The 17,979-nt window shown below is 39.7% G+C and overlaps 1 protein-coding gene across 1 annotated transcript in view; it reads right to left on the bottom strand.

The window, feature by feature from the left end:
• Window positions 1-15,408, bottom strand: part of KCNT2 (potassium sodium-activated channel subfamily T member 2) — a 168,210-nt gene extending 152,802 nt beyond the window's left edge. Inside the window, exon 1 of the mRNA XM_075508151.1 lies at window positions 14,962-15,408. Within this exon, the coding sequence (XP_075364266.1) occupies window positions 14,962-15,056 (95 nt within the window). The 5' untranslated portion in view covers window positions 15,057-15,408. The remainder of the gene's footprint in view (window positions 1-14,961) is intronic.
• Between the last annotated feature and the right edge of the window lie 2,571 nt (window positions 15,409-17,979).

The following is a 17,979-nucleotide window of genomic DNA, read 5'->3' on the forward strand; positions in this document are numbered from 1 at the left end:
AAATACTGAATAATAACAAATTAATAGATTATTTTCAATATTTTGACAGATACATGACTTATCTGTGAACTTCTTAATCTTCCAGAATATTTTTAGATTGTCAAACACTGGTCACTAAGATGCCACATGAAATATTCTATTTAGGACCTAACAGTATGCACTGATAGCACCACCATTTAAAATATATTATGTCATATAAAAAAGAGGGGTTCACTGGCATAATGCTCCATGAACCTCAATATAGAGTAGCACAGAATTGGGCCAGTAATTATTAGTTGTACACACATCCCAACTTTGTAGGGGGTAAAAATGTAAACATACATGTCATTTATCAAACTAAGACTTAAAATAGAATAATAAACTATTATTTCACATTTGATAATGAAAAAATCAGCATATTAATTCACAGGACATGTTTAGATTAGCTGTGTTTATTTTTTACCCATTATGGCTATATTTATTCTAACGATAAGGGGAATTAAAGCTAGCTTTGAGTTTTCCCTATATTCAAAAATCTGTGCAGTTATATCTGGTGCCTTAACAAGTTACATCGGGTCAAGGTGCAATAAGTAAAGTTGTTCATAAAGCTTGATACTGCATTGCCTGGTATGCTTTCTCTTCAATGGAAAAAAACCTCTTCTACACAGATTAAGACCCATAAATATTCCCATTGAAATAAACAGGACTACTTGTAGTAGAAGGTGATATTTAATGTAAAAAGATGAAAATCTCTCTGCAAGTTACTTAAAAAGAAGCTGTGGGTTGTGTGTGTGTGTGTGTCCCAGTTCTCCACAACTGTCAGAACACTTTTTGGCTAACTTTCTTCATGCAGATTTACTGTTTTTACAGTATTTTGATGAATGCTTAATGATACACAGGGAATGAAACTCTGGCCAAAACAATATTATACAATACTGATGTAGTATTCTACAGTCTTGCTGCACAGATCAGAATTTGTACAAATCCACTTAAACTAGCATGGCAATCTGATCGATAAAACATTGGTGTTTTGCTTCCACAGTATATAGTCTCAACAATAAATCTGTTGGAGGTGAAGGAGTGATTATGAGAAGAGGGGAGCATGGCAAATAAGGAATAGAGTTAGTGTTTTTTCCATTTGTGCATAATTTTAAGGAACAATGCCTTTTACAGGTTATCTACATTAGGTTTTACAATATGGAATAAATGCTGAAATCTTTTTTTTGTCCTATGATCTAAAGTGAAAATTGATATAGAACTTTTTGGAGGGTGAATCTTTACTTGATCAGAAAAGCAGAAAAGTACTTGAAAAAGATTTTTCAGCTTTGAAGAGATTAGACTTCCAATTAAAATCAAGCTTTGTGCTAATTCTTATCAAACCACTATTCAGTATAATAGTTTAGCCTTTCTTCAGTTTCTTTTGAGGGAAGGATTAAAATAGCCTCTTCAGAGTTACTGAAAGTCATTATGGAAATTTACTGACCAAGTTGTGTGGTAAATGCGCATAGTCCTTTTCATCTAAAATAAATATCTAGCTAATTCTGATCATTCCTCACCTTCATATGAACTCTATTTATGAGGAACCCCCACACACAACAACACACAATGAAGTCTAGTTTTTATAGCTCTTTCTTGACTCTAGTCATAGCCAGCAGTATTCCAAAAGGAGAAATATCACTAGTTAATAATAGTATTCTGAAAGATAATTATACTAGATTTACTATTTTCAGAATTTTTTCGGATTGCATTCCAAGAATGTGTACTGATCATTGTCACAAAACACACTGAAGCATGGAATAACATTTACATCAGATCATTTAAACAAAATCTTTCTGGTGCAAACATTTATTTCTTCTGCAAGGTACGTTTTTCCTTCTACTGATAGAAGTAATATTAAATTAGGTAGGATGCAAGAATATGACATCCAAAGCAATAAATAAAGTTAGTTTAAATGTTTCATTCATTTTTTTCTGTACTCTGCTCAATTCCCCACTTCCCTACAGCTTCACTTAGCAATATTTGTTTATTACAGGGTAAGAAATTATAGGAACCATGCCTGATCTGAAAGGAAAAAAAATTGTAAAAAGTTAAATTAAATTTGTCATGAACTTCCCACAGATACTTTAACAAGCCTAGAAAGAACTTCTCTGAGATTCCATATATAGCTGAAGTGTTAAAAAGTAAAAAAGAAAAAAAAAAGTGATACTGCAGATGCTTTTTACACATGCCCAGGACCAGGGTAACTTTACAAAAAGGAGTGTCTTTTTTAAAGTTACATATTCAAACAGTCCAGACTTGCAATCTGGAAACACATTATACAATACCCTAAAAGCTGCCATTAGAATGCCAACAACTCTGAGAAGTAAATATGGAGCTGAATCTGAGACGATCACAACTTCCCTGAAATTATGGGACCTGTGTACTCGTTCAGTCTCCCACAATCATGTGTTTAACAGTTACACAAAGGACAAAGGTGAATATTTAACAGATAAATACAAAGAGGAGTAGTATTCAGGCAAAGACTCGCAAAAAGGCATAAAACAAAAGCCCAGTACTGACGGTAGGTGTCTTGGTTGACGTTTCCCACAGAGGAAAGGTTGTCAGAGACTCCATTTACTCTACCAAATCAACAGAAGAGTGCTGATGACGTTTTCTGCTGATGATGCTTCCTAAAAGAATTTTGCATTGATACATATCTATCTTCATTCTCTAGTATTTAAAGGTGCTTTGGCTCCAATGTTGTCATCCAGGTGGAGGATAAAATACATAGGATTTCTGAAGTAATACTTGCAGCTTAACATACATATACACTATAATATATCTAACAGTGGTGTGGAATTGCTTTCTTCCTTTCAAACACAGCTTGCTGCACAGTACAACCATAGTATATGATTATTGTTTTACATTAAAAATTTACAAAAATTTTAATACAAATTGTAAATGTCTCATTAAGGAGTGGCAATGATTCAAGAACTCTGAACACATAATAGAACAAGTATCTTAAAAGTCATTATTATCTCTAAAATGTCACCTGTCTGATACTGTTCTCTCCACAGCGAACGCGGTATATATAATTATGGACTTCATATAAATCTCAGTCTCCTTACTCAGAGTGAGCTATTACACTTCCTGATTAATCATAAGGCATGGTTTTAACTGTCTTTTCATTAGATTAAGAAAAATTTTAAATATCCATTTTCACAATATTTTAAAAGTTTAATTCTGTCATCTTTATTCATGTTAAATAGCACTTAACGTCTCAGTACTCTGTGAAGTAAAACGCTGCTCATCAGTAGTATGGTTGGTAGAATAGTGTGCCCAGTATTTAATTTTTCAAAATAATAACTTCAAACTTTCATAATGTGCCTTGTGTGTGTTTAGAAAATTATGTAGCAGGTGCCTTCAGAAAATTGGCCTGTTCAAAGTAAACACTGTTTTTTTTCCTTAAATGTGACTTCCCAAATGAATGCAGAAATTTCGGAGTTTGCTAGCTTTGGTGAGAGTCAAATTATTTAAGATCTCTTTAGCTAACTGTATTGGTGAGGTGGGTTAGAACAGGTATTGTTCTGTTATCTTGTTTTGAAGTCTTACATAGATCTTAAGGCTCATCAGACTTAGGTGGAATATATGGATACAATGAGGAGATATCTGTGTTTATGAACTGGACTGGACTGGCTGTATTGATATTAGGAAGTCTGATAACCAATCGTCAAATATCTAGGGCAATACAAGAAGGCATAGTAGTACTTCCAGCTCTTCCTTCCCTCCGTATGACCTTTTCTGTCACTGTAAAGTGGCACTGCCATCTTAGAAAGGAAAGGAATTTCTAAATGCTCAGTTCACCTTAGCCTGAAGTCAAGTAGCAGCAGGTTGCTAGACAACTCTACATCCCTGGTCATCTCTGCCTTGGAAGAAGACATTCACCTCATAATTTTAATAATGGTGATCTTCTAACAGCTCATTTTTGTCTGAAATTGAGAGCAAAGCCTGAGGTCTTCCACAACAGTCTCAGACTAGCCCATGCTATATGTCAGAAGACTGCCTGTTAGAGGCTCACCAGTTCCCCCGCTCCTACACCCTCAGAGATACTTCCTCTATACTCTAAAACACTTCTAGTAGCCAGCCTTGTTCTTCCCACCACACACAATACTCTGCCAACATCACACTAAAACCCCAACATTCTGAATGACCAGTTCAGCTAGTCACAAAGACATAAAAATAACATCACATGAGTTTTCATAAACAGTAACTGCCACAATTAATTGTATTAAATGAATTCATAATGTCAGCACAAATTTAACTTACTTTGTTGTTTTTTCCTGGACTCAGACTGTGATCTGTGAACTGCCAGACAAGAGGAAAAATGGGAAGCAAAAACTAATCAAGCCTTTAAAATTAATTCAGTGCATTTTTAATATTGTTTGTATCATTTTAGCTAAACTGTAATTTTCATGCAATCTGTGGTCAGTCTCGGTACAAAAGTAAATGATCATGTGGGTCACTGTTTGAATACAGTTTGTAAATTAATTCCTCAGTGTCAATGAGATACATGATATCTGGAACTACTCTTGTAAGAGATAAGCTTCACTTTTACGATACTCTTAGGTGGGTGAGAAATCTACTTAGATTTTGACAGTCTTTATAAAACCTGGTTGACTAATCAGCATCTGCACATTACAGAATATTTTGTTCCACTTTTTGTGTTTGTATTATCTTTTTTGAATGACTACTGAGAGAACAAAACAGTAATTAAAAACTGGACAATATCTACAAAAATGGCTTTTAAAAAGTTATTTAACTGATTAAACCCCTTTGAATAAGTGATCAAATGCTGGATTGTTGTACATAGTGAAAACATAGCTTCCTCACTTTTCAAAAGGATACATTCAGCTAAATATAGAGCCTAGCCTTTAGACCATCTCTGTTACAGCCGTCTGTCCTTGATGATGACAATTACAGGGCAATAGTGATAAGTGACCACTGCCCTTAGCTTCTTTTGAATTTGGTGTGAAGATGGGAAACTAAATCCCCTTCCAGAGTCAGGGAATGTTGTGAATTAACAGGTGCTGTCACATAAGGAACAAATATAACCACAGTTTTCCATTTGCAACTCAGCTTGTTGTTTTTCCCATCTGTATTTGTTTCAGATTTGGTTTGGTAACACTGCTTTTATCTGTGCTGCATTTTTCTCTAGTCACAAGGGGAAGGGAAAACAAAGTGAGAAAAACATAAAACCTCTAGAACATTTTTGGCTATTTAGAACAATAAAAGAGTGAAGCTATTTTATAGTGTTTACTCCTTATTAAATATTTTAACAATCACTATACTTTGAAGGAGCTCTGTAACTTAAAGCTACTTGAAGTATGGTAAATGCTATTAACTTTAACATCATAAAAAGCTAAAGGGCAAACTCTTTTCTTTGCAAAAAGCCAAAGTGGTTTGACTCAGGGTACAGAATCTAGGAGGCAGGGGCAGACTTTCCTGGCAGAGCTAATCCACAGTGAGGACTGTTGCTCACATCTTGTAATTGCCCCTGCCAGGCATATGATCCTTGTGCTAGCTGTTAGATATGCAGTTATTAATGGCTAAAGCTAGCAGGAGACTTGTAAGACCCAGGCAGAGGGGTAGGCAAAGTTTTCTTTTTGCAAACTCAGTAGATAACTTGCACTGATCTTAACCTAATGCTTTCCTTCCCCATCTACCGTAGTTTGATACCCGGCAAGTTAAGCACAACGACGTCAGACGTTGGTGGAAAGCAACCTGCTTTCCACCACAAAACTACAGCACTTCCTAATAAGTATCTCTGTAAGTGGAGGCAGGATTAATCCCTCAAGAGATACTTCTGAGTAAATAATAATATCACTGTTTTTATCTGTGAGTATAAACACTGTTTTTTGTCTCTTAATGACTGTTTCTGTTTTACTGCTACTTCCCACCAGGAAGCTGACTGCTAACATAATTAGCAGATGATTGCACGGGGGAGGCTGAAATCTTTAACAGCTGTTTTAAGGCATTCTGTACTAAATCTTCTGTGCTGCAGAACATTGACAGTTTTTGAATGGCATTCTCTCCAGTGACAGAGAGATTATGGGACCATGGTGTGCAGGCCTCTGGGAAGGACTTAACTTGCTCGTTTACTTGAAAAAACTATGAAGAATCCAATTTTAAAGCATTTAGGGGATTAGTACAAGTACTTGGGCATACTGTACATATCAGAATTCAGTACAAAAGGTCACCTTTAATTGTGAAGTCTAGAAACTGAATGTGTAGCGCTGAAATGGTTGGCAGATTTATTTTACAATAAAAGTATTTTGAAGCTTCAGACATTTCTGATGCTCCAAGTGATCCATTTCTTTGTTACAGGATAAAAGGGAGAATGTTACCATTTGTTATAGGAGAGTCATTCTGAGAGTAATGCATAGTGCAGCACAGAAGTTTACTGTTATAAAATAAATAATCATAATCATTGGCTGTGATAGAATAATAATCACAAAATTAAGAGAGAAATCATTTGGGAAAGAACTGCTTCAGCTCCCCATGGAGTATTGTAGTGTCTGCCAGATGTAAAGTAGCATGTATCAAGTTCTAGATGGAAAAATAAGAGCTTTAGAGTAATAAGTGTATAATTAAGTAATGGTTGAAGTACCAAGCACGTTTACAAACTGTGCGTCATATTGTCCCAGAGGAGGAAGACTACTTGTTCTGTGGGACTTTTAGCTGAGACACTCAAACCTTTTCTGCACTAGAAAACTTTTGCTGGGGCATACCACCAATCTTCCTCGGACAGATATAGTTATAACAGCACTGAAGTGTTCCTCCTCTCTTTTCATGTCCTTCCCCCAATTCCAGTGTGTGCTAGTTTAAATGGAATATAGAAACAATGCATTTTTGCTTCCATTGTTGTTGCAAGAATGATGCTAAAACAGAAAGTAGCATGATGCTGACAGAACTGACTTCTACAAAGCATTACTTCCTCTGCTTTCCACACAAGGAAATTGATTCCCACTTTTGTCTATAATATGGACCCAATCCTAAGATACATTTAGAAGGAAGATGAGTATGGAGATATATTAAGTTTACTTACCTGGGACTGTACTCCTAAACCTGCCACAAAAGCGTAAACTCAGACCTCTCGGTGTGGCCAATGCAGTGGTTTTACAAATGTTAATATTTTTCTTTAATGCTTTTTTAATTTAGGTGGTTTTGCACAGTGAGAGAGGGCTTGGCCTGTACATGCAGCAATTTTTTTCAGGGTTTAGGGCAACCCAAAACTTTCCAACTCCTGCTGTGCAGAGTCTCACTGCAGATATGAAAACACTTGCTCTCTTAGTGAATTAGACCATTAAGACCTTGAGCAGTTTCAATCAAAATCAAGCTTTTAAAATAGAATTTAGGCTTCTAAATCACTTTATTTTGAAAATTTACTTACAAGGACAAATCAAGATAAATTTGACAATATTTGCTTAAGTCCTTTTATTTTGTAGCCTCTGTTAAATAGAAGAACTCATAAAAGTTAACACGTTTTCTAAAATGAGGAGGCCAAATTGACTAAAGTATTTCTTGAAGGAAAGAGGAGGATTATTTTGAAGAAACCATAATAGAATTTTCTTTTGAGGAAATTATAATAGAATTTTTGTGCAAGTTGAATCTAGGCTCAGATATTTTAAATCACTTGATTCAGAAATGTGTGGGCTTGTTATCCCCTTTTAGTTTAACAATCTCAGGTGATTTCCAAAAGGAAAGGCAAAGAGAGGGCTTTACTCACTAATTCACACTGTGACAAATGACTGTTAAAGTGCCTTCTGAGATTTTAAAGTAGGGAGTTGTTCCTTGAAAGTCACCAGTCAACATGACAGCCAGCAGTATACAGTTGCCCAAGTGACATATGGAGGTGTTCTGTATTATCTGAGTCTCTTTGCTTTCCAGATAGGTGGTAATGTTCATTTATGCAGTAAGCACATCAGAAGGGAAAGCTGATTTTAATTTAATCCTTTAAGTATCCAGTGTAAGAATAGTTCTTGCACAAAGGTAAAATTTAGCTCTATAGTTTCATCATGAAAGTATATACTGTAGCAAAATTACTCAAATTTTCATCTCAATACAGGAGCAGGATTTAAAATGTAATTCCAGTACCCATTAATGTGTCTATATTGGCATTGGTACTGGTGTGTTCCTATACCAGTTATGTGTATACATATATACAGAAAAGAAAAAATTACAGAATTGTAAATATGTAAATTTTTGTTCCATAACTGTGAAACTGTAAACACTTATTGCAACAGCATATAGAAAAGTTACGAAATCTGATGCTTTGAGGGTGGGGGTTGGAAAATATATTGGGTTTCTATGTTCATTTTTTGTTCTTTCCATTCCATTTATTGTATGTGATTTTGAAGTGGCACAGGAATAGTGATTTTTTCCTAGAATGTATTAGCTCTTATACAATGCTAAACTTCAACAGGCAGTAGAATGAAATACTAGTTTAAAATAGATATTTATGATTGTCAAATGACTTGTTCATATGACAGACTGTATTAATTCAGCAATACAGCAGTGGAATGTGTACTTCATGGTCTCTTAATTAATATTGCTAGAAATATTCAGCATTGATAAAATTTAGCTTGGTGTGCAAGGTCCAAAGAAAGCCCAACATACTGCTTAATCTTACCTAAACGCAAACAGACTTAAAGTGCAAAAGGTATATAAAACAAAAAATACTATATACATTTTTATGAAGTCAATAAAATTAATCTCACTCTGCCTATTTTAAAAACATCCATATGTTTCTTTCTCTTTTTCTTTCTCTAAAATGTTGTGGGAAAAGAATTATTCCAATAAATCAAAGTTCTTTAACAGCAAGTATTTTTTTTTCCTTTTTTAAGGACTTGTGCTGGTTTTGGCTGGGATAGAGTTAATTTTCTTCACAGTAGCTAGTATGGGGCTATGTTTTGGATTTGTGCTGAAAACAGCATTGATAATACAGAGATGTTTTAGTTGTTGCTAAGTAGTGCTTATACTAAATCAAGGACTTTCCAGCTTCCCATGCTCTGCCAGGTGCAGAAGAAGCTGGGAGGGGACACAGCCAGGACAGCTGACCCCGACTGGCCAAAGGGCTATTCCATACCATATGGCGTCATGCTCAGCGTATAAAGCTGGGGAAGAAGAAGGAAGGGGGGGATGTTCGGAGTGATGGCATTCATCTTCCCAAGTAACTGTTAGGCATGATGGAGCCCTGCTTTCCTGAAGATGGCTGAACACCTGCCTGCCGATGGGAAGCAGTGAATGAATTCCTTGTTTTGCTTTGCTTGCGTGCGTGGCTTTTACTTTCCCTATTAAACTGTCTTTATCTCAACCCACGAGTTTTCTCACTTTTACTCTTCCGATTCTCTCCCCCATCCCACCAGGGGGGAGTGAGCGACCAGCTGTGTGGTGCTTAGTTGCTGGCTGGGATTAAACCACGACAGAACTCTGGGACAAAACACACTTATTGCCTTATGTATAAGGGCTATACTGCATATTTCAGGAAGGAAGACACCAAGCATAAGCAGGTCTGTGCTTTACAAATGGATCTCTCTGCAACACAGTCCACCGTATACACGTAATCTGAATGTGTGACTGTGCAGGAAATACAAGAGACCAGAACGAGAGAAACTAGCAGCACAAATGGGAGAAGCAGCAGGTAATGTTAAAGTGTAGAGGTTACCTTCACAATAACATGACTTTGACCCTCTGTGAGTACATCTGTTAGTAAGTTAAACTTGCTCAGGCACATCCCCAGGCACTGACACTGAATGGCATAAAACAGCCTACATATGCATCAGAAAACTATTTCAGCTTCCCAAATTGGGTGACTCCCTGCAACTTGTCTGCTTGGAGTGTTTCCTTGGACACTCAAACTGCCAAATCATTCCTAGGCACTGCAGTACTCAAGACAGTTTTGGCTAACTGGCTATGGCCAAAGCATGCAAAGGAAAATTTGAACAGTTCACTAGTAGTATAAGCAGTCACGCTTCAATCATGGGAAACATTCCTGGCTTGCTTGAATTTACTAAAACAAATGCAGCTTTTATATCTTTATAAGCTTCTAAAGAACAGACTAGACATCTGTACATAAAATGGTTTAAGAAATGTGAGGTAAATTGTGCTCTGCAAGATACTCAAGCACTAAATTTATATGACTGACCTTACTAAAAAAGCAGTGACATCGACAGAATGTAAATGCTTTTCCATTTTTAACTTAGAATTCTTTCTTTACATCTCTAGTATCCTGTGGTTTGGCTATTCTGAAGTACATGGTAACTACATATGTACACAAGAAAACTTTTTTTGGTGAACAACCTCTTCATTGTATCTTTCCAAAGCTTACATGGGTATCTAAAATAAATATCCTCTTTTCTTCCATCCTCTGAAACAAATTATTTACCAGCTTTAAACATGTCACATCTTCACTAGGTAGGGTATTTTCTACTTTTATTTGTGGTGCTCTTCAACACAGCTGGTAAGACTAAGGATTGATGATCAGTAGGTTTATGAAGTGTTTTATTACATAATTTACTGTTACAATCACAATTCAGTAAAACCTCAGTGAATTAACAAGTGAACAACTTGTGTTAATCACTGAGTTCCCCCTTTATTCCTGCTCCCTTCCCCACCAGCCAAACTGAAAGACAAATTGCATTATGATGGTCAAGAAACATCTCAGAATATCCAGCAAATCAAAACAGTTTATTTCAGTTTCAGATACTTTCAATAGTGAAAGCAAAATGTGAGATTCACAAAGGGATATTAGTGATATTTAAAAATTAGTGAAAAAGTCAATGACACAATCTTCTCTTTACCCTCAGCCCAGTGACTGGGATATTTACATGGCCAGAATAAACCTGTTACACTACCCTACCTGCCACAGAAATCACCCACTTGACACACACGCACACGCTCTAGCTACTGGGCTGATCTTTTACATGCTGTCCTGTGGAAGCTGTTCAGATTGATCCAGGCAATATTTAAATATTTTATATAGTGACAGGAAAACAGGTGAGTTTTTACTCAGAGTTACCTGAGTAAATGAATATTTAACTATTCCATATAAAATGTGTGTACTGTAAGCATCAAGCTTCATTTCCACAGTTTTCAAAGGGAAGCAGGTCCTTTAAAATCTAGCCCCTCAAAAACCAAAACTGGTTTGAACATCCAATTCTTTTCAGGAAAAAAATCACTCAGCAAATTCAAGAATGTTAATAAATTATTCAAAATAGTTTATTTACTGAATAAATGCATTTGCCAAAGATTCACCATGTTCTTCTGCACACAGCAACTTCTTTGATGAAAAATAATATACAATCCAATTTGGCGGTTTGTGGAATATGACAGCCCAGAACCCATCTGTTACTGAAGCCAACTGCAAGGTTGGCTAGGAATCTAAGCTATGCAGGTAGAATTATTTTTCTGGGAGAGAAATGCAAAAGCAGTGAGATGGATGTTTCTGTGTTGGGGAAGTATAGGTAAGAAATGGACAATGAGTTAGACACCAAAAAAAGAAAAGAAGCCTGAGTGAAGCTCCACCATAGGAGAAGTCCTCAAGAAAAAATGAAGATTAGAAATCTGTCTCCAAACAGGTACAGATCTAAGAACAAAATTCCTGAATCAGAGTCCTATTACATTCAGCTAAGCATTTTAGCATGTGTGCATTTTATAAACGAACAGAATCATTTAAAAGAAACAGCTGATCAAACTCTCCTCCTAAAGAAACATAACTAGTAAGGTTTCAAAATTGGGTACTATGCTCATGTCAGAAATATATCTTTCAGCAAAAAAGAGGAGAGGTCTATATCATTTCAATCATATTTATTATTAAGTACTACCATGTGACTTACTGGCAAACTGTGCTATCAAAACTGTGTTTTGGTGACACAGAATCCTGGGTGGTTTGTGGCAGATGAGAGGAATAATTCCATCTCCTCTCCTCTTTGAAGAATCAACAAGCATTTGAAAACACAGAGATGGAACTCTGTCTCCATCTCTGTGAGAGATACATCTCCCAGCTAGCAAAAAGCGAGCATCTTTCCAGAAAAGGCAGAATGGAAGGAGAAAAGAGAGAACTCAAGGATGAACAGACCGGGAAGATCAAAAAGGGAATGGGACTAAGACAGAAGACAATGAGTTCAGCTGGTAACAGACCTGAAGTTCACAGACCGCACAGATGGAAAACCCTTGCTATAAATCAGACTGCCAGAGTTGAAAGCAAGTGGAAGTAAGAAGTTGCAGTGAACTGGATATATGCAGAAAATTATTTCCAGCATCTTGGTCAAGGGCCAATAACTTCATAAAAAGAACTGTCTTGATCACTTGCCATTGTGTAGCCATACTATACGGCTACTTCAACTGTATTCTAGTGTTCAGATGTTCCATTCATAGTTAATGTCCATTCAACTGAAGGGGGTACAAGCAACACCTCTGGCAATATCTATATTGCACACTAATTAGAATAGAATACAAAAGATGTGCTTCACCAAAACCGAACTTGAACCACTTACTTAAGGGTGCAAAGAAAAGACAAAAAAGCAAACAATTAAAAATAAGATATACTTGTGTAATACTAATCATTACTAACTAATAAGCAATTGATCTCAAGGTCCCTTCAGGTCTGCAGTTTTTCTCATTAAATATTTCCTGAAAGTATGTCTAATATTCTAAATATTCCATTTGACAATATTTCTATGCAGAATATGTACGCTTTTTCTATAATGGATAGTAGCACAAAACCAGCAACATGGGACTGGATTAATATTTCAGTATTAAAAGTTACGTCCTCCAGTACAGAAAAACAAGAATCTGGACAGGACCCTATTGTAAGGTGGACAAACAAAAGATGATACTCAAGTTTTTTTTAAGAATAGACTTTGTTCAGTTAATGGAAAGCTAGTATCAAAAGAGACTGCTATGGTAACTTGCAGAGCTGGAGGAGAGAGTGCTTCTATCACAGCTGCATGTAAAGCACAATCCTGATTGCATCGTGCAGAAACAACTGCACAGCCTTCCTGCCACAGTGCAGCTGTGGCCAGCCTCAGCACAGGACAATACTTGAAGATCTAGAAAGCTAGCCGTTTTCAGTCCTGAGTTCATATTTTATATTTCAGATGTACCAGAGATCTTTCTTGTAATGCTTGTATGAATATTAATGAAATAATTAAAAGTAACTATTCCTTTTCCACTAGTCCTTTGCTACAGTTTTCCAACAATAATCATGGTCTAGAATACTGTTATGCTATGATTCTGCTATCAGTATTTTTTAAGAATTATTTATTTTCATTTTGTTAGGTGCACATAGACTTGAAATAGACATTTCTACAGCTAAATGGATGCTATGGTTTGTGCAGTTGCTTATACACTATTTCCTAGTTGAGACCAGATCATGCTTCTTCCATAGAAGGTAACTTTATAAAGTTCAAGTCAAACAACTGGTATCAGGGAAGTGCTTGACAGAAGTTCAAACTCGAGCTGGCAAAAGTGTTAAGCCACAGAGTGGTCCAAAAAGGTGTGTAGAGAATATTTTGCTTATTTTAGCCATCAAAACCCTAGCTAAATAAATAAAGTTGATAAAATAAGTAAGGTTGCGGGTTTTATTCCTATTCCAGTTGACAATAAAATATAGTTTTAAAATGCTAAGATCTACATTTTCTAAAATCTCAAAGAATACTACGATCAGAAGTTATGAATACAGAAGGTACTTATGGTTTAATTATTTTTTAAACTATAAAACCATGCTTTGATAAACATATTCTTTAACTCTCCATTATGTAGTTACAATGCTGTCATTTCCAACCAACAGCATTCATTTTTTGTGACTATCTTAAGATGTCATTCACCATTTCATAACTGTCTGAATAAACATCATTTGTATAATTGCTTCAATGTATAGCATATTCTCCTTAACAAAGGTAATAATTAGTTACATATCTGCACGATCTTGTGATTACCAATCAATGAGAATCCATCTTTCTTTAGGAAAGTAGCTAAAATCTAAACAATGTAGACCAGCATTAAAATCAAAGTTTCTGACTGCTGAGTTAAAGACTCATTCTGACAATGTAAATATACTGAATTAAAAATCAATCCAATATGCCATTATATATTACCAGACAATTTTGCTTTTCTGTCATTTGACCACAATAAATTGTTACTACAAAGTGCATCTCACACATTATTTTGCAAGATGGGATCGTGTAATAGCCTATTGACACACCAGGAAATAGAACGGCATGATGCCGTTTGGTGTTCATGAATACTGTTCATTTAGCATTTTGAAATTAAACACACGTTCCTGGTTTGTTTAACATAAGGGGTTTTTTCTTTTAAAGACGTTATTTGACTTGAGGCAAACAAATCCTTTTTCTATCGGTTTGTAATTAAAGATGCTGACAGTCCTTGAAATAATTCATAAAGGAATAAATTAACGGTAGTTACGTACAAGCCTAGGATCCTAGCATGAAAAGAAACTGCATGTAAAGAAGCATGCATATTGGACTATAAAAACATCCAGAGGCCCCGGCAGTTAGCCTTTCGACAAGCGGCAAAAGCGTATTTTGTTTGGGGTTTCCCATCTGCGCCTGTTATAATCTGGAGACGGTATCGTACCTGTCCTACTCTTCCTCCTACCGTAGCCGTAGGGAAGAGAAAGGTACTGCCCTTCTGCAGAGGCGGTAGTGCCCGGAAGGCTGCGGGATGCCCAGTCCCTTGGTGAGGGACGCCGGCCCCGACTCGCCCCCAGCTGCGGGGCAGGGCACCGCAGTCCCTCGGCGGCCGTCGCATCCCTTTCCCGGGAAAGTTTTTCACCGGGGCTGGCCGGCTGCGGGTGGTGCGTGCCTTCACAGCGGGCCGCCCCTCTCAGGCGGGCTAGCGGAGGGGCGGGGGGCGCCCCCCGCGGAGCACCCCCCCGGCTCCCTCTCGAGCTGACACTGCGGCCCCCCGCGCCCGCGCACTCACCTGTCGTCGCTCTGCCAGCCCTGGTCCCCCAGCAGCAAGTCCCGAAACCGGTACCGCGGGGGGAGCGGGGGCACCTCGCTGTCCAGGTCCACCATCCTGCCCGGAGGAAGGGAACACCCGCCGCCGCTCCCCTGCGGAGGCGCAGTTTCCCCCCCCCCCCCCCCCCCACCAAAACGGGCGAGGGAAAAAGCCCAGCGAGGCAGGAGGGGCCGGGGGCGGGGAGCGGCGCGGAGCAGGTTGTCCCCCCGGCGAGTGCGGGGGCTGCGTACACAAAGGCGGCCGGAGCGCGGCGGGAGGGCTGTCTCGCGGCGGCTGAGGGGAGTGGCGGGACCAGCTCGCGCGCCGGGGCCCGAGTGGCGGTTAACGGACCCCGGGTTCCGCCTCGCGCCGTGGGGGCCCCGCGCGCGGCCCGCCCTAGGGGGAGGCAGGTGCCAGCGGGCGGCGGTGGGGCGGCCACGGCGGCGCGCGCGCCCGCGCACCCACCCAGTCCGCGCGAGCGCGAACGCGAACGCGCGCGCACCGCCCGCCGGCTGCCGCGGTTGACAACAAAGAGCTGTCCACCGCCATGCAAATGTTGTTTGGAGCCGCCGCTGATAGGCGAACCAATGGGATGGGCGCTCATTAGCATACTCCAGTGACGGCGCGGGGACCTCTGCCTGCCGACCAATGGAAGCCCCCTCATTAGCGTACAGGGCAGGGGGCTTCTCGCTCCTCGGGGCGGGTGCGGGCCCTGAGGTTGCGGCGCCAGGTGACACCCGGGCTCCTGCCACGCTTCGGCCACGCCGCGCCGGCTGGAGCGCCACGTTGCTCTCCAGGCCCGCCGGAGTGGCGGGCTGAGTGAGGCGGGCGGGTGGGAGGAGAGGGGCGCGCCTGTCCCCTCGGGATGGCGGTTCGGCGGGCCTTGCCAGGTCTCGGCGGGCCTTGCCGGGTCTCGGCGGGTCTCGGGTGCCTCCGCACGCCGCGGCAGGGCAGGGGGCTCCGTGGGGGTGGTACCACGCAGTACCCATTTTGGGCATGCAGAATGGCACTTGGCTGGATGAGCCGCCTCACACCCTGAGCACCAGCTTGGTCCCAGACCCTCCTTTGAGGGCCTTCATGGGGCTCCCTCACAAGCCTACCTCATACAGCCAGCAACCTCCTCTTGTACCACCTGGGCTTCCTACTTTTCTGTAGGCCCCAAAATTTGAAAAATGATGTGTTTTATCTTGGCGAGCTATAGGTGGTAGCCTCTGCACAGACCCCATGTTACTGATGGTAGGTTACCTGAGCATACCTGGCTCTTTCATAACTTTGTCTTTTACTCATCTTTAGTCATTCAGGCATATCTGGTTAGTGACATATGTCTGATCCTGTTTTGTGCCAACTCTTATGAAATCTCAGGTGCAAACGTGGTAAGCCATTGCTCAATTTCCACTTTTAATTAAGTGGGGATTTGCTGTACCTATCAGGAGTGGTGGCACAGGCCCTGTAAAAGTACAGGCAAGTTGAATTGTTCCAATGATTGAAATTTGTAGCCGATGCCTGAAAGTGGGAGACACTCTAGAAAGTGTTTGAATTTCTTATGTGGCTGATGAAGCACATATTACTGATATGATGATTTGTTCAGATTCACTGTCACCAAATTGAAATAGTGAATAATGTTTTTTAGATTTGCTCTTAAATGTCCTCTGTAATCTAGACTAACTGTTATACTTAGCATCTAATGCCCCAGTTCTGGTAAACATAAATATTACTACATTTTTGCAGCCTGTCATGATTTGCCTTCCTGGATTAGGTCTTCACCTAAACTGTTCAGTCATAGCATTCCTTTCCTAGAATGAAGTCGTGCACAGTCTTAACACTGGTACAGTTTTTAGATTTAGATTTAGATTTTCAAAATCTAAATTGTATGTAAATCTAAGTTGTATCAAAAATAACGTGGCCAGCAGGACTAGGGAAGTGATCGTGCCCCTGTACTCGGCACTGGTGAGGCCGCACCTCGAATACTGTGTTCAGTTTTGGGCCCCCCACTACAAGAGGGACATTGAGGTGCTGGAGCGTGTCCAGAGAAGGGCAACGAAGCTGGTGAAGGGTCTGGAGCAGAAGTCTGATGAGGAGCGGCTGAGGGAGCTGGGATTGTTTAGCCTGGAGAAAAGGAGGCTGAGGGGAGACCTTATTGCTCTCTACAACTACCTGAAAGGAGGTTCTCTTCTGAGAAGAGACCGACCCCCACCTCTCTACAACCTCCTTTCAGGTAGTTGTAGAACTGCCCACTGTTCTCCCAGGTAACAAGTGATAGGACAAGAGGAAATGGTCTCAAGTTGCGCCAGGGGAGGTTTAGACTGGATATTAGGAAATTTTACTTCACTGAAAGGGTTATCAAGCATTGGAACAGGCTGCCCAGGGAAGTGGTTGAGTCGCCATCCCTGGAGGTATTTAAAAGACGTTTGGATGAGGTGCTTAGGGACGTGGTATAGGGGTGGTCTTGGTAGTGTTAGGTTTACGGTTGGACTCGATGATCTTAAAGGTCTTTTCCAACCTATACGATTCTGTGATTCTGTGATTTTGCTGGATCAGGGGCTAAGTGATAAATGAGAAATTATTTCCTAAATGTGGTTTAAATACCACATATTTAATTAGGTTCATGCATTCATACTGTGTATTGAAGAGTGAACCTTCTATTTTCCTTTCAGTTGGATTTCTGTGTAGAAGGTAAGCTAGTTAAAAGCTGATATGGCACATACAGTATCAGCTTAAGTATGGCAGCCTGGAGTGTGCTACATAATGATGTGCCCTGCAGAGAATCCAGCTCTGAGCTTCATGCTGTGATGGAAAGATTTCTACAGGTAACTAACAGGTAGTCCAATTCAGGACTCGGATTATCTCTGCTCTTGTTACAGACAATGCGTCTTTCCTTGCTTCTTTAGTACAGAGTTCTTAAGCAGAGTTCTTAAGCATAGCTTCTCTGATTGCTGTTTCTTTAGGGAATGCAATGTTGTATCCCAGGTCCTGTAAAATGCTGGGATCACTGCAGTATGA

Source organism: Mycteria americana, chromosome 7 (genome assembly GCF_035582795.1).
Source record: "Mycteria americana isolate JAX WOST 10 ecotype Jacksonville Zoo and Gardens chromosome 7, USCA_MyAme_1.0, whole genome shotgun sequence".
NCBI lineage: Eukaryota > Metazoa > Chordata > Aves > Ciconiiformes > Ciconiidae > Mycteria > Mycteria americana.